The 26,162-nt window shown below is 43.3% G+C and overlaps 1 protein-coding gene and 1 long non-coding RNA gene across 2 annotated transcripts in view; one reads left to right on the top strand and one right to left on the bottom strand.

Moving 5' to 3' along the window:
* Nucleotides 1-3,962: 3,962 nt before the first annotated feature.
* LOC109527581 (collagen alpha-1(I) chain-like) overlaps nt 3,963-26,162 on the top strand; it is a 77,599-nt gene continuing 55,399 nt past the window's right edge. Inside the window, exons 1-3 of the mRNA XM_019889593.1 lie at nt 3,963-4,081; nt 5,716-5,774; nt 20,946-21,131. Of these exons, the coding sequence (XP_019745152.1) occupies nt 5,732-5,774; nt 20,946-21,131 (229 nt within the window). The 5' untranslated portion in view covers nt 3,963-4,081; nt 5,716-5,731. The remainder of the gene's footprint in view (nt 4,082-5,715; nt 5,775-20,945; nt 21,132-26,162) is intronic.
* LOC109527588 (uncharacterized) lies at nt 21,316-21,536 on the bottom strand. The gene is made up of 2 exons (XR_002170547.1): nt 21,480-21,536; nt 21,316-21,422 (listed from the first exon to the last, which is right to left on the bottom strand). It is a non-coding gene; the product is annotated as an uncharacterized LOC109527588 (long non-coding RNA).

Genomic DNA, 26,162 nt, shown 5'->3' on the forward strand with positions numbered 1-26,162 from the left:
TAAGACACCAGCCTCAGGACGGCGCGCCCATGACACATCCACAGCTGCTATCACAAACCAACCGTCCAACCGTCCTGGAATACATTGTGTGTTTCCCCACCCCTTTAAAAGTTTCTGTATTCAGACACTCCCGAGGACAATAAAAGTGAGGAGACCAGTGAAGTGTTTCCAGAACTGTTCGGAGATTGTAATGGATTACACTCATTCACTCTCCTTGTGCACAAGTTAAAAGACAACTCTGCCTGACTCCTTGTCTCTCTTGTGTTTTCAAGTTTGTCTTCGGGGTCTGGTTGCCTGCGAGACCTGACACTGTCTTTGGTCAGTTGGTGGGGTACACCCTGAACCGATTACCAGCAGGACACATAAAGACAAACAAACATTTGCACTCACAATCACACAGAGGGACAATTTAGAGTGTTTGATTAACCTAATGTGTGTTTTTGGAATGTGGGAGGAAACAGGAGGACCTGGAGAAAACCCACGCAGGCACGCGGAGAACATGTAAACTGCACAAAGGAAGGCCAGGGCCTGGAATCGAAAATCGCACCTCTCCACTGAGGCGAACATGCTCACCAGTCAAACACCACGCCGGTTGATAATAATAATAATAAGAAGAAGAAGAAGAAGAATTTCTACAAAAACAATACGGACCTTGCAGCAGTTACTACTCTGGCTTTAATTAAAATAAAAGTGAGAATGCTCTTGAACTCTTCAACCTTGATATTTTTTTCAAATCAATGTCTCGTCTTGGTCTTGTCACAGTTCTGGCTTGTCTGGCTTTTGGTCTTGACTGGGTTTCAACTTCCAAAAGTCTTGGTCTGGGGGCAAGAATTCCTGTTGTAGTGTGATCTTAAGGGCAACTATTGTATTATTCCATACCGCCATCCGCTCTGTCACCGGTGTTCCCTTGAACAGCCTCCATTCTCAAATCTATTGCATGGCTCTCTCATCGCTTTTAGTGGCAAATTCACTGGTCCTTGTTTATCTGTAAAATACTCAACCCAATCTTTGCTCTCTGATTACTTTGCATACCACCACATGTACGAACAGTTCACATTAGGGAAACTTATTTGTCTCCCCTTGCTTTTCACTTGTTACCTCAGCTCCTTGCTTCTCCATCCTCACCACTCACACCTGCATCATTACTCCTCAATCCAGGCTCCTTGTTCAAAACCCTTGGCCCTCTCTCTTTTCATTCATTCCAAATGACAACAGAAGTTTTGTAAGAGCACTCACACTTTGATAAATGTAAAAGTATTGAAAACAACCCTTTGATATAATTCACAATTTTTGTGGTTTCCAATCGTCTGGAGAGGCCGGAAAAGCTGCAGGAGTGAGAACATTCGAGGGCAGAGTGAGGGGTGAATAGACTGACTCTAAGCTATACATTTGGTTCGCACTGTTGTTGTCTTGACATGGTTGCGATTGACTGGAATCTTTGTTAAGTGTGTTTCTTGCTCGCCACTTGACCTGATTACTTCTGCAATGCTACACTGGTTTCAGCAGACTGGCATTTGTTGCTAGGTTTGCTCATTGGATTGCAATGTGGGAGTACAATTGTGATGGCACCCCTGATGTAGTCAACAGCATGTCAAGATGCCAAAATATTCTGGTAAAACAGACTGCAAGGCTTTCCATGCCACTTTGAACTTTTGGTATGCGCGACTGGCTGGTCTGAGAGGAATAAGGCCCGGCAGTTGGCCACGTGCTTTGTGGAGGAAGCTTTGTCCTCCTTGTTACTGCATGGCCCAGATGAAAGAGACAGGAAAAACAGCTTTAGTTAGTCCCCTATAGCGGCGTTTTGAACAATTCAATGAGGCCAATATTCTTCACTTACAGCTGTCTAATAGGCACAAACAGGCTGATGAGCCAATCCGTGTCTTGGCTCATCATATTGAAAATGTACCAAGGTGTGTATTTGCCCATATGCCAACTAATGTGCAGAGTGAGTAGACCAGGGACCAGTTAATCCGGGCCATTACCCCAGGAGAACTGTGCTGTGCAATCTGCAACACCAGTGAACTAAAGCCTAGAAAAACCAGCATGGGCGGATGAGTTGACTGAGTTTATCCGCGCTAGCGCCCCACAGTCACCATGCAGCAGTGCCCTTTCTCGCTGGGGCCCTCCAGTGTTTTGAGTGTGTGGCCAGTCTGGCCACATCAGCATCACTGCGGGTCCTAACCGGCCTTGAAGGAAACCTGATTCCAGAGAGTCTGAAACCAAGACAAGACCAAGACATTTGGAAGTAGTGTACAGGACAAACTCAAGATCTTCAAAATGCGGTCTTGAATGTTGCAACATGACACAATAATAATAACAACAATGATAATAATTTTGAAATACATGTTCAATATTTTCTGGCAGCACCCCTGATAATCTCATCCATTGAGTTGGAAATCCCCGGAAGAGAAACGGCTTTGTCTTTTTTGAAAAGCCACAATGTACTTCATCAAAATGTATTTCTTTTATTTTTCTGATCACATTTACCAGGCCGCCCGGTAGTCCAGTGGTTAGCATGTCGACCTCCCAGTGCAGAGGTAACAGTTTCAATTCCAATCCAGGATGTCCCCAGCCTACAGCCCAAAGACGGCTGGGATAGGCTCCGGCACCCCCCGCGACCCTTGTGAGGATAAAGCGGATCAGAAAATGGATGGATGGACATTTACCAGGCTGATTTCACTGAGGCCAGTTACGCCGGCCTTGCTCACAAGAAAAAGTCAACGTGGCAAACAGAAAGGGGTGTTCAAAAATCTGCTGATGGCAGATGCCTGTTGCATTCTCTTCTTACTGACTCTGGTAAAAGATAAATGACAGCAGAGGTGTCAAACTCATTGCTGTCGTGGGCCACCTCGCAGTCATGGTTTCCGTCGGAAGGTATATGAACAGAAGTAAATTAATAATCACATGATGTTATATATCGCTGGTGTTGGGCCGAAAACTTTCTCCAGTCACTTTTCAAGAGACCCCACAAATGGCATGTTTGTTCAACCATCAACATTGCATCTTCAAAGACAGCAACAATTTTCAGCACTTTAATTGGTAAATAATTTGCAGAAATAACACCCACCCGTGTAGAACGTCGAATATATAGATTTTTTTAAACCTATTTACCAAAGTGTGACTCATGAGGTGTCAATGCCAAAAATATACACAAAAAATTAATGAGAAACTTAAATAAGATTTTTAAATAAGAGGCCACCAGTATGTTCAAACATAAAAACATTTATTTTACAATGGGAATTGGTGACATAAAAATTCTTGCAACATCTCAAAATGTTTAAAAATGAAGTGGCACAGATAGTGATGTGGCAGTCCACATCTGGCCTCCGGACTTTTAGTTTGACACCGGTCAATTACATTCTGTAAGTATGAGGGACAAATGTCAACTCTGCTAATTGATTAATTAAACCATGCAAGTATGAAGAACAAATGTCGCGCGGCAAGACCAGCCTAAAAGACACCAGCATTTGAACCTGCTTAAGAACAAAAGGAAATATCTATTCAAGCCTCACCTAGTGACGGTGTGACCTTTCCGATGGGCGTACAGCGGAAGTTGCCTCTTTCATTTGCAGCTGCAAGGCAACATAGGCAACTGACTACTTCAGAGGAGACAAACTGGTTTGTTCTCTTTGCAAAGCCACATTACCTTTCATCAATGACACCACACAGCTCCTTGTTGCTTGGCTGATTTAAAACAAATACAATAAACATGTTTCCAGCTGTTTGAAGACATGTTACGACTCCACGTACCTGCGCATAAGATTCCAGCGGTGGTGACCTATTGTGTCCTCTACTCATTTGAAAATGATTCAATTAACTGATGCCTGACAGCTTGGCATCATGTCAAAGAAATACCACTTGGCAATACCCACTGAATAGAAACCACTTACTGTAATTGTGTGAAAACAAAAGAGAATAAATTAAATAATTCACCTTAACAAGGGCACCACCTTAATGGTGGCTGGACAAGTGATTTAAGCTCTCTGGCAACGACTGTGAGGCGACAGAAGAGAGACAGAACCAGGACTGTCAACCACACAAGGCCTGAGAGGGTTTCCAAGAGCAAACTTGAGTGTGTGTGGTGAGTACTATCGCCATCCTGAAGTGTTTTCAGGGAACACAACGTTCACGTTGAACATGTTTGGGGTTGCGCTTTGTACACTCAAGGGATAAATATTCATTTTGACTCAGGTTTCATTGTATCACACACTTCCAAACCAAACATATGACAAAAATGTTGTAATTCCGGACAAAAGGTGCATACCTGCAAAATATGTGCTATCAACACATTTCATAATACATTTCTCAGTGAAGTCGTAAAATATCCATCCTTCAAGAACGTTTGAACAATCAAAAATTAACCATGTAAGATGATTTATTTTTTATTCCAGCACAAAGGGATATATAAAATAAACATGTATAAAAATTACCATTCAAGGATGGCATGAAACTGGTGAAAAGCAAACCAGTATTCAGTCTAAGAATCCCTGTCATGCATTTTTCCACAAATATCTCAAAATATTGTTGTGATTTATTTATTAATTTAAATTAATCAGGGCGGCCCAATGGTCAACTGGTTTGCGCGTCGGCCCCCCAGCAGTGCAGAGGTGCAAGGTTCAATTAGAGTTCAGACCTTGGGGGGGAAAAAAACTTAAAGTCTGTCCGTACTTGCGGATGGATGACATGCACAAGAGTCGACCAAAGTTCTCACGCTGTTGAGACTATGAATGGTGGTTCATAACTAAACAAAAAACAAAACTTACATTGCCGCTGACTTTTTTACAGCAAAAATAGAATTTAAAAAGTCACATACCAAAGGAATGTGACAAGCAATATTACTAGAAACATTGTTATGTGACAATTGCTTCATGTCTCACACACACACACACACACACACACACACACACACACACACACACACACACACACACACTTTCTTTCGGAGTTTGGTCACTGTTTTGAAGTTAAGACAAGTTGTTTTCGAATGGAGACACTGTTCAGATTTCGAGTCTGTGAAGCAAAAATATTAGCACTGAGGTCTGTTCTTTTTGACGTTTGTTTCATAAAAAGCTTTTTTTCTCCAAAGTTTGTGAAAAGTGGATGAATTTTGTAAAATTTTACTGTCTTCTCCTGCTGATTACTAAAGAACAAAAAACGCTAGAAAGGTAGAATCAACCTTTTATTGTCCACTGGTTAACCCAAAACATTCTTGAAAAACTGGTGATATACTGCCAATAAGCATTTTCCACAACAATTGTGGGATGGCCCCACGAAAAAAGGATTTGAAATTTGAAACAAATATCTCCAAATAAGTGACGAGACGCGGAAATGCTGGATCTCACTGTGTTCTACAGTGCAAACCTTTGTTCACAAATACATTGTGAAGACAAAGGCTTTTGCACGGTGAGGCTCTGTGTGACCGTGGAATTTGAAGTGGATGTTTGGTGCTGGCACCATGTTCGTCAATGCTAGAATTTTTTTTTTCTTGAAACGTAGTGGTGTAAGGAAATATGAGAATTCCGTCCAATGGCGACATTAAGATTAGCAGGGAGTTATGACTCTTCTTCCCTGTCGCAGTCCAGGTGTCTCGTGGCATGGCATGGGACCTGGGCCATATAATACTGACAGTGCCCAAGTAGCCAGTTCTCCCTTCATGATCACCCGATGGACCCTCTCTCGATGTACGTTTAATGTCCCTTTTCACTGTCTTTTTAGGACATCATCAGCCACAATGAGCATTCTCAAGGTACTCACTGTTGCCCTTGTGCTATTTGGTAAGTCATCAAACTCTCAACGACCAAGTAACAGAGTCAGTGAAAAGTCATCATGAAACAAAGATGTCAACTCTTTTTTTCACAGGAACCAGCAGTCTTTCTGATAAAATCAAGAGACAACTGCCATCAAATGCAGGTTTTACTCCATTTGGAACAGGACCACCTGGGCCACCAGGGCCACCTGGTCCACCAGGACCAACCGGACCACATGGCCCACCAGGACCAGATGGTCCACCAGGACCACCTGGACCAGGTGGTCCACCAGGGCTAGATGGCCACCCAGGACCACCTGGACCAGATGGTCCACCAGGGCCAAATGGGCCACCTGGACCACCTGGACTAGATGGGCCCGCAGGACCACCTGGACCCGATGGGCCACCAGGACCACCTGGACCAGGTGGTCCACCAGGACCTCATGGACCACCTGGACCACCAGGACCATCTGGACCACCTGGACCACCAGGTCCTCCTGGGCCACCAATAAATTATCCATATTGGCCTCCCTTTAACCATGGGCAACGACCACCTTGGCCACCACGACCTTGGCCACCTGGTCCATATCCATCTTGGCCACCTGGTCCACCACCATATTAGCCACATGGGCCACTGCCACCACCACCTGATCCAAATTTTCTTTCGTATCAGAATTCATAAATATCAGCCATCAGTGCAGCCACCTGTGTTCCTTGATTAAAAAAAAAAAAAAACACCAATCTGGACACTAAATTCTCAACCTACCCCATGACTTGTACCCCCTGCACCACCACCAGAACAACCCTTGCCATCACCTAATACTCCAGATAAAAGCAACCCACCTGGACAAGCACACTGCCAACCTGAACCATCTTTTACTCCAGATGAAAATAAATCAATCTGGAACATGACCTTTTCAAACCTGAACCACCGTCTTGGTGGAGACCAAGACATGCCTCACCAACCGCAGTTACTCCGGATGATCATGACCCACCTGGACCAACACCTTGCTCACCCAGACAACCTGTTACTGGTCAGAAACACACCTACCTGGACCAGTAGTGGGACCGACATCCGGTCCACACCCTGGGCTCGCTGGACATGTCACCCCGGACCAAAGAGAGTTGTTTTTATACCCAAAGAAAAGACAAGCATTCAGTCCTAATGGTAACAATCATTGTGTGGCCGTTAATGAGTAATTGCAAGATTCCAACCCTTGCCACCTGCATTCAATTTAAATAATAAAGATATTTTTTCTTCTGCACAATTTAGTTGCTTAAATGTGACCTCAACTCAGACATTCGGCCCTTTGTGTTCACAGGCGCGATCATGCTTGCTGGGTTTGGCATCAAATAGCAACCGCCTGCTACTTTATCAACATTCATCAACCAAACATACATCTTCCACTTACCAAACTCAACTCAACTTTATTTCGAGAGCACTTTAAAACAACCATTCACAAAGTGCAAGGCAGTTCTTTATCGACTGGACACACCTGTCTACACTGTAACACCGCCACCACCAAAAGCTCGTCCACCTGTTCATATCCTGTCCAGGCATCAGGATGAGTTTTATAAATTAATGAAAATGTCTTGCTTTAATTCTTTTACACGGGACCAAATAACATGTTTTATTTGAGTGATGCTTTGTGACAAGATATAAAAATGATAAATAATTCAATAAATATGAGTGGCAGACTGCACCATGACCGGCATGTGGGACGTAGAGACTGGTGGGGGAAGACCCGGAAGGGAAAGTAGTGGTACTTGGGAAAAGTGTGTGTGGAGCAGGTGCGCTCAGTCACAAGCGTGAGTGCCATCGAGAAGTGTTTGTTGCTAAAATGGGATGGAATGAAGCCCCAGTTAAATAAGGAAAGACATCCCTTTAATTCGTCTGTGTCTCACCACTCAGGTTGATGTCACTGATTCGAGAGGTGCGTTACGATTACGATTCGGGGGTGAAGACAGTGACGAAAACGGTTACAGTGTGCAAAGCCTGTATGTATATATTTCAGTGTCTCATAAAAGGTGAGCTCATGTGGACACACAAAAAAAATTCTCGATGAGGACAGGATCTGCAAAGTTGACTGAGTTCCTTAATTGTTCCTTTAGGAACACAGGTTGGAGAAGAGAACAATGATGAGGAAGAAATATAAAGATTGAAGTGACTTTTTTTCTTTGTTAAATTAATGGCCTTGTGAGTCAGATGCAACCACAATGCGCCTCGCCATCCAATTATTAAACAGAGAGAGAGAGAGAGAGAGAGAGAGAGAGAGAGAGAGAGAGAGAGAAATATCGTGTTAAATATCGCAGAGATATCAATATTACAATTTGCAACACTCATATCCCATTTAGCATGTTTTCCCAATATCATGCAGCCCTACCTTTAAATATATAAATGTTACAAGGTATACCATCTTTGAGTATCACTTCTGCATCTCGAGGCTGGAATGAATGTCCTCTTTTTAGAGGCCAAAATATGGTCACCTTATTATCTGGGAGATTCATGATTAAGTTGCGCTCTCATCACCCAAAATGATAAGGGGTGACTCTGGATCATTGAGCTCATGTTTGTGTCATTGGTCAGCCAGCGTTTGCAGCGCTGTGTTTGCATTGGCTTGTGGTGGGATGTAACATCCGCGAATATAAAAGAGGAGAACTCACGTACTTAATAGAATGGCTTACCATTTAGAAAAAGCTATTCCGAGTCTGCGCTGCAGTGTGTGTTGATCTTCGTGACAGTGAACCATTCCTCGTTGATATAGAAGCATATTCCACCACCTTTTGATTTTGGAAGACGGGTAGGTGCAGCGCGGGGTCCGGGTGGCGATCCCTGTTTGGCAGAGAATGTAGATTAGTCAAATGGATCGATGGGAGCGGGGTTCGAAATCCATGCTGCCGTAGCAACGGATATAAAATTGTTTGGGTCAATCTCTGTAATTAGGTCACTTGTGTTTCACTCATAGGTGTCACAAGTTCATAGCTCAACAACTTTCTTCCCTTGAAACTCCACATTCCATTGCTTAAATGCCTGCAGAAGCACTTGTTTGACACTAAAATCCAAAAAAAATGAACTATTATTGATCTCAGTGGCACGGTGAGCTCTTTCATTCCAAATGTCCAACTCTTCAGGCAACACAATTGCCGTATTGAAAAAGTCAGTAATGAACGATATGATCTTTTGTTAATTTCAGCTCTGTTCAATTGCACAGTCTGATGTTCTTTCTGCATATTCTATTTTCCAACTCGTCTTGCTTCGCTGGTACAATAGCTTCCTTTCTCAGCAAGGTAAGTTCACCGTCTTTCATGTTGCATTCCCTTGACTTCTGCGAAACTCACTCTGTTTTCTGTTGTGGTCAGTCTCTCCTCCAGTATGTCGATTCTCCTCTTAATTTCTCTGACGCAAGCCCCCGTGCGCACTTGAGACTCCATAATGTCTCTTTGTGCACTTCTAGATTGTTTTCGAAACTTACACAGCTCCGTTCGCATTAGCATCTCGCTCCCGTCATTTGACTGAGGCAAGCAAACATCCAGCATAAGCTGCCTTTGGGTTGTCTTTGCATTATCGCTTTTCGCCAATTTAGTTGTCTCAACCCAGTGAAGAAACCAACCCGTCGGGGGCATTTAGGTCACTCAGTAAAGAGTAAAGAGTAAATAGAAGCATGTCATCTCCATAATCACCAACTCCATGGATTATTAAATGGGCATAAAACAATTGCATCAGAGTAACTATTGACCCCAAAACAACAACAGAACTAATGAATCTGATCGCTCAGTTGAAAGGATATTTCAAGACAAGGCAGATTGGGTTGTTTGCCTAGGATTACAACCTCTATTAAGAGTAGTTGCACCTCCATCTGAAATGACACCGGAATGCATGATTAGCTTAACCTCAAATACTACAGTGAACAAAAATTGCACTCAATGGGAAGATATTCCACCAAAAATTACTAAGAAGGCTAAGCCAAAACGTATTTTGATAATGTAATAGCATGTAGCAATTGTATATTGTTTACATTTAATTGTGGCGCAGACGTTGGACAAGTAAACAATAGCTATTGACGGGTCACACAGACCATATCACCTTTCCCCCAAACCGCCAGAGCAGTTTGTGGTGGTGGTGTGGGGTAGAGGTAAGATCGTGCCGCCCGAGTCCGAGCCCGACCCGACCCGAAAAAAAATCAGGCTTCTCTCTCGCTGACTTTTTTTTTTTAAATAAATATTGTGGCGGACACTAGGACCATGCTTCTCACGCGGCCAGCAGGCATACAGTAGGGGGCGTGTTTATGTGAATGTCTACCAAAAATACTCACAAATAAAATATGAAATGTCGGGTTTGCTTTGGGCTCGGGCCTGCAAATCAAGCTAAGTGATCGGGCTCGGGCCGGGTCGGGCTTTAATACCCTCGGGCCCGGTCGGGTCGGGCTCGATTTTTTAGGACAGATCTTATCTCTAGTGTGGGGATAAACAACTTCGACAGGGTGATTCGGCCGCCCAGTCACTGTACTGATGTGACAGCGGGACGATTAGGGAAAGATCGGATAAGGAGATGGGACAGGTCGTCTTTGTCGTTGTGGGGCTGTCTGATGAGATGGTTTGGGTGGGAGATTATATTTAGCGAGCACTTTAAAACAGCCATTGTTGCATACAAAGTACTCTACGTGCAAATTAGTCACACAATACCAAAGGCAGTGAAAACAAACAATACAAATATAGCACACAGCATAAAAGGCAAAGACAATGCAGAGTCTCATGCTGAGTTGAAAGCCAGACAATAAAATTGTGTTTTCAGACATGTGGAACTGGCGATGCCTTCTAAGCTCCTCGGTACCGCTGGTGTGTGTGTGTGTGTGTGTGTGTGTGTGTGTGTGTGTGTGTGTGTGTGTGTGTGTGTGTTTGTGTGTGTGTGTGTGTGTGTGTGTGTGTGTGTGTGTGAGTGCGTGTGCATGTGTGAGTGTGTGTGCATATATTTAACCGGAAAGCAAAATATCACTGTGGATACACACACACACACACACACACATACACACACACACACACACACACACACACACACACGCACTCACACAAAATGTTGGGGATATTTCACTTTCAGGTGAAATTTATGGAAAACATAAAAAAGTTCCTGGTACAGTGGTCTCATATCATGAAAGTAGGACATTTAAATAGCAGAATTCACTGGTGATTTTTTCATCTCAAACACTTTACTGAATCAAAAGTTAACAACAATGGTGGGGACACCACAACAAAAAAATGTCAACGTCTCAATAATTCGTCATGTGCCCTTGAGCATCAATTACAGCTTGACGATGACGTGTTGTGCTGTTCAAAAGACAACTTATTGTCTGGTGAGGCTTGGCATCCCACTCTTCTTGAAGGGTCATTGAGATCCTGGGGTGCAGATTTTCAAGACTCTGCACGGTGACTCAGCTGATCCTGGTGGTTTGCAATCTGATTCAATTCTAGAGAAAGTGCAGGCCATTCCATTTGAGGTACACCAGTCTTCAACAGCCGTTCCCTGATGATGTGACCTCGATGAGCTGGAGCTTGTCGTCCATGAAGATTAAATTAGCGTCTTGTTCATGTCGTGGCACAATCACGGGATGAACAATGTTATTCAGGTAGTATGGGATTATGACTGTACCATTTACAAAGTGGAAGGCAGTTCTGTAGAGACTGGACACACCTGCCCACACTGTAACACTGCCACCACCAAAAACTCGTCCACTCATTCATATGCTGTCCAGGCATCTGGATGAGTTTTATAAATTAATAAAAATGTCTGGCTTTAATTGTTTTACAGGGGACCGAATAGCATGTTTTATTAGACTGATGCTTTATGACAAGCAAGAGGCGCAATGCTGTAAAAATAATCAAAAAATAAATAAATATGAGTGACAGACTGCACCGTGACTGGCAGGTGGGACGTAGAGACTGGCGGGGGAAGACCCGGAAGGGAAAGCAGCGGTTCTTGGTAAAAGTGTGTGTGGAGCAGGTGTGCTCAGTTATAAGCGTGAGTGCCTTCAAGAAGTGTTTGTTGCTAAAATGGGATGGAATGAAGCCCCAGTTAAATAAGGAAAGACATCCCTTTAATTCGTCTGTGTCTCACCACTGTGGTTAATGTCACTGGACAGAGAGGTGCATTACGATTACGATTCAGGGGTAAGGACAGTGACGTAAACGGTTACAGTGTGCAAAGACTGTACATATATATTTCAGTGTCTAATAAAAGATGAGCTCATGTGGACACAAAAAAAAATCTCAATTTGGACAGGATCTGCAAAGTTGACTGAGTTCCTTAATTGTTCCTTTAGGAACACAGGTTGGAGAAGAGAACAATGATGAGGAAGAAATATAAAGATTGAAGTGACTTTTTTTCTTTGTTAAATTAATGGCCTTGTGAGTCAGAAGCAGCCACATTGCGCCTCGCCATCCAATAGGTAAACAGGGGTGGCTCTTTTCCTTTTCAGCTCTGTTCAATTCCATACAGTGTGATGTTCTTTCTGCGTATTCTATTTTCCAACTCGTCTTGTTTCGCTGGTACGATAGCTTCCTTCCTCAGCAAGGTAAGCTCGCCGTCTTTCATGTTGCATTCCCTTGTCTTCTGTGAAACTCACTCTGTTTTCCGTTGTGGTCAGTCTCTCTTCCAGGATTTCAATTCTCCTCTTAATTTCTCTGTTTTAAGCCCCCATGCCCACTTGAGTCGATAATGTTTCTTTGTGCACTTCTAGATTTTTCTTGAAACTTACGCAGCTCCGTTGGCATTCGTATTTCGCGACTGTATTTGACTGAACAAAGCAAGGAAACAGCATTAGCTTCTTTTGGGTTGTCTTTGCATTATCGCTTTTCCCCAATTTAGTTGTCTCAACCCGGTGAAGAAACCAACCCGTCGGAAGCGTTCAGGGGAGTGACTCAGTAAACAGCATGAATAAAAGGAGGAAGCCCTTAGCCTCACTTGTCTGTGGTCTTAAGGGGTGTTCACGTGGCACACATTTGCATCAGTGCTGTGCCGATGTATTTTGTCGCGATATATCTGACACCGGCGTAAATTTTGTGGAGTGTTCACACGTATGAAGCTGCTTAATAAAGAGAAGCATGTTCACCCCAGTGCAGCCCCACTTGCATTCACATGGCAGTTTCTGCGGCCGTGCAATACGTTCGTAATAATACAGAAATAAAACATGTGCATGCGTATAGTATACTTCCTTTTCCCCTCCTTGTTTGCGACATATCGAAAAACCATGGTTTATACTCCTCCAGACAAATCAACGCTGTGGTCTATCAGACAATGTAAAAAAGATAGTGACCCTCCATGACTGGAATTGCCCACCACTGATGTATAATCAAATTCCGAGTGTGACCCTGCAAGGACTTCATTTACGGACGGGGTGTGCAAACAAAGTAGTATGTCATCTTGACGAGACCAGCTTCTTTCTCTTCTCAGCCTTGAAGATAAGACACCAGCCTCAGGACGGCGCGCCCATGACACATCCACAGCTGCTATCACAAACCAACCGTCAGCACGATTCCTCCAATTATCTAGGAATACATTGTGTTTCCCCACCCCTTTTAGAAGTTTCTCTAGTCAGACACTCCCTAGGACAATAAAAGTGGGGAGACCAGTGAAGTGTTTCCAGAACTGTTCGGAGATTGTAATGGATTACACTTATTCACTCTCCTTGTGCACAAGTTAAAAGACAACTCTGCTTGACTCCGAGTCTCTCTCGTGTTTTCAAGTTTGTCTTGGTTGGGTATGGTTGCCTGCGAGACCTGACACTGTCTTTGGTCAGTTGGTGGGGTACACCCTGAACTGGTTAACAGCAGGACACATAAGGTCAAACAACCATTTGCACTCACAATCACACAGAGGGACCATTTAGATTGTTTGATTAACCTACGGTGTGTGTTTTTGGAATGTGGGAGGAAACAGGAGGACCTGGAGAAAACCCACGCAGGCACGCGGAGAACATGTAAACTGCACAAAGGAAGGCCAGGGCCTGGAATCGAAACTCGCACCTCTCCACTGAGGCGAATATGCTCACCAGTCAAACACCGCGCCGGTTGATAATAATAAAAATAAGAAGAAGAAGAATTTCTACAAAAACAATCCGGACCTTGCAGCAGTTACTACTCTGGCCTGAATTAAAATTAAAGCTAGAATGCTCTTAACTCTTCAACCTTGATATTTTTTTTCAAATCAATGTCTCGTCTTGGTCTTGTCACAGTTCTGGCTTGTCTGGCTCTTGGTCTTGACTGGGTTTCAGCTTCCAAAAGTCTTGGTCTGGGGGAAAGAATTCCTGTTGTAGTGTGATCTGGAGCACAACTATTGTAATATTCCATGCCGCCATCTGCTCTGTCACTGGTGTTCCCTTGAACAGCCTCCAATCTCAACTCTATTGCATTTCCCTCTCATCGCTTATAGTGGCAAATTCACTGGTCCTTGTTTATCAGTAAAATACTCAACCCAATCTTTGCTGTTTGATTACTTTGCATACCACCAATCATACTAAGAGTTCCAGTGAGTTAAACTTATTCGTCACCCCTTGTTTTTCACTTGTTAACTCAGCTCCTTGCTTCTCCATCCTCACCACTCACACCTGCATCATTACTCCTCAATCCAGGCTCCTTGTTCTACACCCTTGGCCCTCTCTCTTTTCATTCATTCCAAATGACAACAGATGTTTTCTTAGGGCACTTACACTTTGATAAATGTAAAAATATTGAAAATAAAAGGATATTGAAAGACATAAAAATGATCAAGATTGATTGGTGTTGAAAACAACGCTTGGATATAATTCACAATTTTTGTGGTTTCCAATCGTCTGGAGAGGCCGTAAAGGCAGCAGGAGTGAGAACGTGAGAGGGCAGGGGTGAGGGGAGAGTAGACCGACTCTAAGCTATGGATTTGGTTCGCACTGTTGTTGTCTTGACATGGTTGCGATTGACTGGAATCTTTGTTAAGTGTGTTTCTTGCTCGCCACTTGACCTGATTACTTTTGCAATGCTACACTGGTTTCAGCAGACTGGCATTTTTTGCTGGGTTTGCTCATTGGAGTGCAATGTGGGGAGTGCAATTGTGATGGCACGCCCCGATGTAGCCAACAGCATGTCAAGATGCCAAAATATTCTGGTAAAACAGTCTGCAAGGCTTTCCATGCCAATTTGAACTTTTGCTAAGCGCGAGTGGCTGGTCTGAGAGGAATAAGGCCCAACAGCTGGCCATGTGCCTTGTGGAGGAAACTTTGTCCTCCTAGTTTCTGTATAGCCCAGATGAAAGAGACAGAAGAAACAGCTTTAGTTGTTCCCCTATAGCGGTGTTTGGAACAATTCATCGAGGCCAAAATTCTTCACTAAGAGCTGTCTAATAGGCACAAACAGGCTGATAAGCCAATCCGTGGATTGGCTGATCATATTGAAAATGTATCAAGGTGTGTATTTGCCCATATGCCAACTAATGTGCAGAGTGAGTAGACCAGGGACCAGTTAATCCGGGCCATTACCCCAGGAGAACTGTGCTGTGCATGCTACCACACCGGTGAACTAAAGCCTAGAGAAACTAGCATGGGCGAATGAGTTGACCGAGTTTATCCGCGCTAGTGCACCACAGTCACCATGCAGCAGTGCCCTATATCACTGGGGCCCTCCAGGGTGTTGGGTGTGTGGCCAGGCTGGCCACATCAGCATTACTGCGGATCTGAACAGGTCTTGAAGGAAACCTGATTGCAGAGAGTCTGAAAACAAGACAAGACCAAGACATTTGGAAATGTGTATAGGACAAACTCAAGATCTTCAAAATGTGGTCTTGAATGTTACAACATGATACAATAATAATAACAACAATGATAATAATTTGGAAATACATGTTCAATATTTTCTGGCAGCACCACTGATCATCCGATGAGTTGGAAATCCTCGGAAGAGAAACGGCTTTGTCCATTTTGCAAAGCCTTACTGTCCTTCATTAAAATGTATTTTTTTTTTTTTTCTGGTCACATTTACCAGGCCGCCCGGTAGTCCAGTGGTTCGCGTGTCGACCTCCCAGTGCAGGAGTAACAGTTTCAATTCCAGCTCCCGCCTCAATTTGTGGAGTTTGCACGTTCTCCTCATGCCTGTGTGTGTTTTCACCGGGCACTCCGGTTTCCTCCCACATTCCAAAAACATGCATGGCAGGCTTATTAAACACTCTAAAATTTTGAGTCTAAATTGTCCCTAGGTGTGACTGTGAGCGTGAATGGTTGTTCGTCTCTGTGTGCCCTGCAATTGGCTGGCAACCAATCCAGGGTGTCCCCAGCCTACAGCCCAAAGACGGCTGGGATAGGCTCCCCCCCCCACCCCCCCGTGACCCTTGTGAGGATAAAGCAGAACAGAAAATGGATGGATGGACATTTATCAGGCTGATTTCACTGAGGTCAGTTACGCCGGCCTTGCTCACGAGAAAAAGTCAACGTGGCAAACAGACAGGGGTGTTCAAAAATCTGCTGATGGCAGATGCCTGTTGCATTCTCTTCTCACTGACTCTGGTAAAAGATAAATGACAGCAGAGGTGTCGAACTCATTGTTGTCGTGGGCCACCTCATAGTAATGGTTTCCGTCGGAAGGTTTATGACTTTGAACAGAAGTAAATGAAGAATCGCATGATGTTGTACTGTATACTGCTGGTGTTGGGCGAAAAACTTCCTCCAGAGCCACTTTTCAAGAGACTCCACAAATGGCATGTTTGTTCAACCATAAACATTGCATCCTCAAAGACAACAACCATTTTCAGCACTTTAGATTGGTAAAGAATTTGCACAAATAACACCCACACATGTAGAATGACGAATAGGATAGATTTTTTAAAAACCTATTCACCAAACTGTGACTCATGAGGTGTCAATTCCAGCAGTATACACAATAAATTAATGAGAAACTTTAATAAGATTTTTAAATAAGAGGCCAGCATTTTGTTCAAATATGAAAACATTTATTTTACGATGGGAATTGGTGACCTAAAATTGCAATATCTCAAAATGTTTGAAAATGAAGCGGCACATATAGTGATGCGGCAGTCCACATTTGGCCCCCGGACCTTTAGTTTGACACCAGTCAATTACATTCTGTATGTATGAGGGACAAATGTCAACTCTGCTAATTGATGAATTAAACCATGCAAGTATGAAGAACAAATGTCGCACGGCAAGACCAGCCTCAAAGACACCAGCATTTGAACCTGCGTAAGAACAAAAGGAAATATCTATTCAAGCCTCACCTAGTGACGGTGTGACCTTTCCGATGGGCGTACAGCGGAAGTTGACCCTTTCATTTGCAGCTGCAAGGCAACATAGGCAACTGACTACTTCAGAGGAGACAAACTGGTTTGTTCTCTTTGCAAAGCCACATTACCTTTCATCAATGACACCACACAGCTCCTTGTTGCTTGACTGATTAAAAAAAAAAAATAAACATGTTTCCAGCTGTTATGTTTCCACGTACCAGCGCATTAGATTCCAGCGGTGGTGACCTTTTGTGTGCTCTTCTCATTTGAAAATGAATCAATTAACTGATGCCTTCCAGCTTGGCATCATATTAAAGAAATACCGCTTGGCAATACCCACTGAATAGAAACCACTTACTGTAATTGTGTGAAAACAAAAGAGAATAAATTAAATAATTCACCTTAACAAGGGCACCACCTTAATGGTGGCTGGACAAGTGATTTAAGCTCTCTGGCAACGACTGTGAGGCGACAGAAGAGAGACAGAACCAGGACTGTCAACCACACAAGGCCTGAGAGGGTTTCCAAGAGCAAACTTGAGTGTGTGTGGTGAGTACTATCGCCATCCTGAAGTGTTTTCAGGGAACACAACATTCACGTTGAACATGTTTGGATTTGCGCTTTGTACACTCAAGGGATAAATATTCATTTTGACTCAGGTTTCATTGTATCACACACTTCCAAACCAAACATATCACAAAAATGTTTTAAGTACGGGCAAAAGGTGCATACCTGCAAAATATGTGCTCTCAACATATTTCATTATACATTTCTCAGTGAAGTCGGAAAATATCCATCCTTAAGAACGTTTGAACATTCAAAAATTAACCATCTAAAATTATTTTTTTTAAATTCCAGCACAAAGGATATAAAAATAAACATGTATGAAAATTATCTTTCAAGGATGGCACGAAACGGGTGAAAAGCAAACCAGTATTCGGTGTAAGAATCCATGTCATGCATTTTTTTTTAAATATTACAAATATTCTTGTAATTTATTGATTGATTTAAATTAATCAGGGCGTCTCAATGGTCAACTGGTTAGCGTGTTGGCCTCCCAGCAGTGCAGCGGTGCAAGGTTCGATTCTGACTGCAACCTTCCTGTGTGGAGATTGCATGTTCTCCCCATGCCTGCGTGGGTTTTCTCCGGGTTTTCCGATTTCCTCCCGCATTGTAAAGACATGCGTGGCAGGTTAATGGAACACTCCAAATTGTCCGTAGGTGTTAGTGAGGGCGCGGATGGTTGTTTGTCTCTTGTGTGCCCTGCGATTGGCTGACGACCAGTTCAGGGTGTACCCTGCCGGATGACTAAAGACAGCTGGGATAGGCTCCAGCACCCCCCGCAACACCTGTGAGGATAAAGCGGATCAGAAAATGGATGGATGAAAGTTAATCAAGAGGCCGCTCAAAGACCCGCGGGCCACCAGTTGCCAATCCCTGGTCTAATATTTTGAATGAATGCGTGAGACATTATTTAGTGTTTCCTTCATGCAAACCATATTTGTACATTGGAACAATGCATATTTTTTTATTTGGATCAAAGGTGTAACATTTCCGTAATGCTGCATGAAGAAAAATGCTTTCATTACTTTTGGAATGATGGGCAATGATTGCTACAACGCAGAATTTCAACATTTAAAAGCATTTAAAAATAAAAGAACTAAAGACACTTAAAACAAAGCCCAGAGACAAAAGACAGAGTACTAAAATTACTTAGATAGTGGAAGAAACATATTTTTTACAGCTGTATGTAATTATTATAAAAAAATAAAACTTGATAAAGATCCCTTTATAAGAGCATAGTTTTTAACTTGGACTTGAAAACAGTCACACTTGGGGCTGACGTCATCCTCCCAACAAATAACAAAGTCTTTTGATGAATTTTGTTTTTCCGGTTTATATGGCGAACACTGAAACATGTTTTGGACCCAAGTGATCCATCAATGACATTCTTAATGTCTTTGAGTCGGTGCAAGAAAAAAAAAAAATCTCTCCTCGTGACAAAGCTTGCTGGGGTGATATGCTCCACTTTGTCAGCCTCATTATCCTGACACTTGCACAAAAAAGCAACGTTGCAATTCATCTTTGGCAAGCCGGAGGGAAGCACAGTAGAGTTCAGACCTTGGGGGGGAAAAACTAAAAGTCTCTCCGCACTTGCGGATGCATGAAATGCACAAGAGTAGGCCAAAGTTATCATGCTGTTGAGACTATGGATGGTGCTTCAAAAACAAAACTTAGATTCCCCTTGAATTTTTTTACAGCAAAAATAGAATTTAAAAAGTCACATATCAAAGGAATGTTACAAGCGATATTACTAGAAACATATTGTTGTTTTGTGACAATTGCTTCGTGTCACACACACACACACACACACACACACACACACACACACACACACACACACTTTCTTGAGGAGTTTGGTCACTGTTTCTAAGTTCAGAAAAGTTGTTTTAGAATGGAGACACTGTTCAGATGTTCGAGTCAGTGAAGCAAAATTATTATCATTGAAGTCTGTTCTTTTTGACATATTTGTTTTTACAAAAAGCTATTTTTCTCCAAATTTTGTGAGAAGTGGATGAATTTTGGAAAATTTTGCTGTGTTCTCCTGCTGATTACTTAAGAACAAAAAAACGCTAGAAGGTGGAATCAACCTTTTATTGTCCACTGGTTAACCCAAAACATTCTTGAAAAAAATTGGTGATATACTGCCAATAAGTATTTTCCACTTCAAAGAGGGGATGGTCCCACGAAAAAAGTCTCTGAAATTTGAAACAAATAATCTCCAAATAAGTGAGGGGACGCGAAAAAAATGCTGGATTCCACTGTGTTCGACAGCAGGGGTCCCCAACCTTTTTGGCCCCACGGACCGGTTTAAGTCTGACAATATTTTCAGGGACCGGCATTTAAGGTGTGGCGGATTAATACAACAAAATAATATGGGATGAGCTGCATGAAAACTGTGGTGTTTTCGAAATATAATAATAAACACAAGGAGCGTCTAATCTTGTCGCAACACTCTTATCGCTCTGGTAATGTTTAATGCCTTCAAAATACGATACAATGCAAATTCAAAGTGCATGAAAATGACGACTCACCACAGCCCCGAGCTTGATTTTCTGCAATCAGACAGTCCCATCTCGGGGCAATAGGAGACAATGACACCTCAAGTGTGTGGTTTATGTCCAGTCTACTTCGCTGTGTTCTCCTGCTGATTACGACAGAAAAACACCCGCAAGAAAGGTAGAATCAACCTTTTATTGTCCACTGGTTAACCCAAAACAATCTTGAAAAAGTTGTGATGTACTGCCATTCAGTATTTTCCACAACAAATGGGGGATGGTCCCACTCCCACAAAAAAAGTCTCTGAAATTTGAAACAAATAATCTCCAAATAAGTGAGGGGACGCAAAAATGCTAGACGTCCACTGTGTTCTACAGTGCAAACCCTTGGCAACAAATAGATTGTGAAGACAAAGGCTTTTGCACGGCAAGGCTCTGTGTGACCGTGGAATTTGAAGTGCATGTTTGTTGCTGGCACCATGTTCGTCAATGACCAGAAAAAAAAAATATTTCCCGAAAAGTAGTGGTGTAAGTAAGTATGAGAATTCCGTCCAATGTCTACATTAAGATGAGAAGGGAGTTATGACTCTTCTTCCCAGTCGCAGTCGAGGTGTCTCGTGGCATGGCATGGGACCTGGGGCTCACCAAACTGAGTGTGTCCAAGCAGCCAGTTCTCCTTTCATGTTCACCCGATGGACCTTCTCTCGATTTACGTTTACCGTCCCTTTTCACTGTCTTTTTAGGACATCATCAGCCACAATGAGCATTCTCAAAGTGTTCACTGTTGCCCTTGTGCTATTTGGTAAGTCATCAATCTCTCAACAATCAAGTCAGAGAGTAAGTGAAAAGTCGCCATGTCACTAAGGTGTCAACTCTTTTTTCACAGGAACCAGCAGTCTTTCTGCTAAAATAAAGAGACAACTGCCATCAAATTCAGGTTTTAGGCCATTTAGAAGAGGACCACCTGGGCCACCAGGGCCACCTGGTCCACCAGGACCAACCGGACAATTTGGCCCACCAGGGCCAGATGGACCACCAGGACCACCTGGACCAGGTGGTCCACCAGGGCCAGATGGCCACCCAGGACCACCTGGACCAGATGGTCCACCAGGGCCAAATGGGCCACCTGGTCCACCTGGACTTGATGGGCACCCAGGACCACCTGGACCCGATGGACCACCAGGACCACCTGGACCAGGTGGGCCACCAGGACAAAATGGACCACCTGGACCACCAGGTCCATATGGACCACCTGGACCACCAGGACCACCTAGTGCACCAGGACCACCTGGACCACCAGGTCCTCCTGGGCCACCAATAAATTATCCATATTGGCCTCCCTTTAACCATGGGCAACGACCACCTTGGCCACCACGACCTTGGCCACCTGGTCCATATCCATCTTGGCCACCTGGTCCACCACCATATTAGCCACATGGGCCAATGCCACCACCACCTGATCCAAATTTTCTTTCGTATCAGAATTCATAAATATCAGCCATCAGTGCAGCCACCAGTGCAGCCACCTTTTTTCCTTGATAAAAACAATTCACCTGGACACCAAATTCTCAATGGGGTAGATGACTTGTCCCCACTGCACCACCACCAGAATAATCCTTGCCATCACCAAATACTCCAGATAAAAACAACCCACCTGGACAAGCACACTGCCAACCTGGACCATCTTTTCCTCCGGATGAAAATAAATCAATCTGGAACACGACCTTTTCAAATCTGAACCACCATCTAGGTCGCCACCAAGACCTGCCTCGCCAACCGCAGTTACTCCGGATGATCATGACCCACCTGGACCAACACCTTGCTCACACAGAAAACCTGTTACTGGTCAGAAACACACCCACCTGGACCAGCAGTGGGACCAACATCCGGTCCACACCCTGGGCTCGCTGGACATGTCACCCCGGGCCAAAGAGAGTTGTTTTTATTCCGAAAGAAAAGAAAAGCATTCAGTCCTAATAGTAAGAATCATTGTGTGGCCGTTGATGAGTAATTGCAAGATTCCAACCCTTGCCACCTACGTTCAATTTAAATAATAAAGATATTTTTTCTTCTGCACAATTTAGTTGCTTGAATGTGACCTCAGTTCAGACATCCGGCTGTTTGTGTTCATAGACGCGATCATGCTTGCTGGGTTTGACATCAAATTGCCACCGCCTGCTGCCTTATCAACAATCATCAGCCAAACGTACATCTTCCACTTACCAAACTCAACTCAACTTTATTTAGCGAGCACTTTAAAACAGCCATTTTTGCATACAAAGCGCTCTACATGCAAAACTAGTCATACAATAGCAAAGACAATGAAAAAAACAATATAAATACAGCAGACAGCATAAAACGCGAAGACAATGCCGAGTCTCATGCTGAGTTGAAAGCCAGACAGTAAAAATGTGTTTTAAGACATGTGGAACTGGCGATCCCTTCTGAGCTACTCGGTTCCTCTGGTGTGTGTGTGTGTGTGTGTGTGTGTGTGTGTGTGTGTGTGTGTGCACGTGCGTTTGTGTATACACACACACACAATGGTGATTGTTTTTTCTTCTCCTTAAATGTCCGACTTTCCATAAATTTTACCTGAAAGCGAAATATCACTGTGTATGTATACACACACACACACGCACACACATGCACACGCACACGCACACGCACTCACCCAAAATGTTGGGGATATTTCACTTTCATGTGAAATTTATGGAAAACAAAAAGTTCCTGCTACAGTCTCATATCATGAAAGTCGGACATTTAAGTAGACGGATGCACTGGTGATTTCATCTCAAACACTTCACTGAATCAAAAGTTAACGACAATGGTGGGGACACCACAACAAAAAATTTCAACGTCTCAATAATTCGTCATAGGCCCTTGAGCATTAATTACAGCTTGACGATGACGTGTCATGCTGTTCACAAGACAACTTATTGTCTGGTGAGGCTTGGCATCCCACTCTTCTTGAAGGGTCGTTGAGATTCTGGGTTGCAGAGTTTTGAGCCTCTGCACGGTGACTAAGCTGATCCCGGTGGTTTGCAATATGATTCAAGTCTGGAGAAAGTGCAGGCCATTCCATTTGAGGTACACCAGTTTCCAACAGCCGTTCCCTGATGATGTGACCTCGATGTCGTCCATGAAGATTAAATTAGCGTCTTGTTCACGTAGGGCAGTGGTTCTCAAATAGTGGGGCGCCCCCCCCCCCCCCCCCCCAGTGGTCCAGGAGTCTCCGTCAGGGGGGGCGCGTTTGGCCTCCGGGAACATGCTTTTTTATTTTGATTTTTTTTATTTTTTTTACTGTCCTAGAATAACGTGCAATTGCACCTCGACTACATTAGGGGACAGTGCCGCTCACCTTGGCACAGTGGGCAGGGATCATTCGGTCGGTGTTTTGCTCGCACTGAGCATGCACGCTTTGTACACCGCACGGAGTATGAGTAGGAAGTGTTGACACGAAGTCGACAGAGAGAGAGAGAGAGAGAGAGAGAGAGAGAGAGAGAGGAGAGAGAGAGAGAGCGAGAGAGAGAGAAAAGAGGTCTTCCGAAAGTGAAGACGAGTAAAATATGACGAAGCGTATGAAGCGCTTGGCTTCACTGTGACTACGGTGGGAGGAAAGACAGTGGACAGCATGAAGCCAAATGAATTAAGGCGTCACTGAAAGACATTACACCCCAATTCCGTTGATAAAAGAGTTTTTATTTCAGCGAAAACGTGCCGAATATTGCCAACAATCATCCCGTTTTGTGACTGCTACTTGTATTAATCCAGACATAACCTTTGATAAAAAAAAAATTAATTAAAAAAAAATCGGCACAAATTATTTTAGATATTTTTGTTTTGCAGGTTAAAGGTTTTTTAAGATTGTGCTCCTGAGTTCATGTTTCTGATCAGTTTTAATGCATTGTTATTCATTGATTTTATCTACTGGTAATTTTATTTTTCAGTATCGTATGGTTTGACATGGTCCGTCAAAAAATATTCATCGTTAATTTAAGGATTTAATTTTACTTTTGAATTCCAGATGCACTTTTAACTCTTTCCTGTTTCAGTTAATAAAGCTATTCATTGTTGTAAGTTGGTCCAGATTTCTTTTTTTATTCTCTTTTACGTTAATAAGGATACAGTGTTATGCAGAGGTGTACTTATAACAATTTTATAGACAAATGATACTACAGGTAATTATAGTCACGAGAGGGGGGGGCGTGAGATGCTTTCTTCTTCTTTGGGGGGGGAATGACAGAAAATAATTGAGAACCACTGATGTAGGTGCACAATCACGGGATGAATAATGTTATTCAGGTAGTATGGGATTATGACTGTACGATTCAAAAAGTGCAAGGCAGTTCTGTATCGAGTGGACACACCTGCCCACACTGTAACACTGCCACCACCAAAAGCTCGTCCACTCCTTCATATCCTGTCCAGGCATCAGGATGAGTTTTATAAATTAAGGACAATGTTTAATTCTTTAAACGGAACCAAATAACACGTTTTATTTGACTGATGCTTTGTGACAAACAAGAGGCGCAGTGCTCTAAAAATAATAAATATTTTAATAAATATGAGTGGCAGACTGCACCGTGACTGGCAGGTGGGACGTAGAGACTGGCGGGGGAAGACCCGGAAGTGAAAGTAGTGGTACTTGGGAAAAGTGTGTGGAGCAGGTGCGCTCAGTCACAAGCGTGAGTGCCATCGAGAAGTGTTTGTTGCTAAAATGGGATGGAATGAAGCCCCAGTTAAATAAGGAAAGACATCCCTTTAATTCGTCTGTGTCTCACCACTGTGGTTGATGTCACTGGACCGAGAGGTGCGTTACGATTACGATTCGGGGGAGAGGACAGTGACGTAAACAGTTACAGTCTGCAAAGCCTCCACGTATATATCTCAGTGTCTAATAAAAGATGAGCTCATGTGGACACAAAACATGCTGTATGAGGACAGGATCTCCAAAGTTGACTGAGTTCCTTAATTGTTCCTTTCGGAACACAGGTTGGGGAAGAGAACAATCATAAGGAAGAAATAAAAAGATTGAAGTGACTTTTTTTCTTTGTTAAATTAATGGCCTTGTGAGTCAGATACAGCCACATTGCGCCTCACCATCCAATAGGAAAACAGGGGTGGCGGTCCCTGAAGTTTCGCAGAAGCAGAGAACGGCAGACCGTGCACAGGTTTTGTTGGTCCTTTTTATCAGAAGTTCATCCATCTTGTTTAGCAGAGATTGTAGATAAGTCAAATGCATCGATGGGAGCGGGGTTCGAAATCCACGCTAACGTAGCAAAGGATATGAAATTGCCTGGGTCAATCTCTGTATTTAGGTCACTAGTGTTTCGTTCATAGGTGTCACAAGTTCGTAGTTCCACAACTTTCCTCCCTTGAAATTCCACATTCCTTTGCTTTAAAGCCTGCTGAAGCACTTGTTTGACATTAAAATCCAAAAAAAAAGAACTATTATAGATCTCAGTGGCACGGTGAGCTCTTTTAATCCGAATATCAAACTCTTCAGGCAACAGAATAGACGTATTGAAAAAGTCAGTAATGAACGATATGATCTCTTTTCCTTTTCAGCTCTGTTCAATTCCGTACAGTCTTATGTTCGTTCTGCGTATTCTATTTTCCAACTCGTCTTGTTTAGCTGGTACGATAGCTTCCTTTCTCAGCTGGGTAAACTTGCCGTCTTTCATGTTGCACTCCCTTGTCTTCTGCGAAACTCACTCTGTTTTCCGTTGTGGCCAGTCTCTCCTCCAGTATGTCAATTCTCCTCCTAATTTCTCTGACTCAAGCCCCCATGCGCACTTGAGACTCTATAATGTCTCTTTGTGCACTTCTAGATTTTTCTCGAAACTTATGCAGCTCCACTCGCATTAGCATTTCACTCCCGTCATTTGACTGAGCCAAGCAAGCGTCCAGCATAAGCTGCTTTTGACTTGTCTTTGCATTATCGCTTTTCCCCAATGTAGTTGCCGGTGAAGAAACCAACCCGTCGGAGGTATTCAAGGGAGTGACTCAGGAAACAGCATGAATAAAAGGAGGAAGCCCTTCGCCTCACGCGGCTGTGGTCTTAAATCAATCATATTGTGTTTCACTTTGATCACCATAATCG

The sequence above is a fragment of the Hippocampus comes genome, unplaced genomic scaffold (genome assembly GCF_001891065.2).
Source record: "Hippocampus comes isolate QL1 unplaced genomic scaffold, H_comes_QL1_v1.1 scaffold15, whole genome shotgun sequence".
Lineage (NCBI taxonomy): Eukaryota > Metazoa > Chordata > Actinopteri > Syngnathiformes > Syngnathidae > Hippocampus > Hippocampus comes.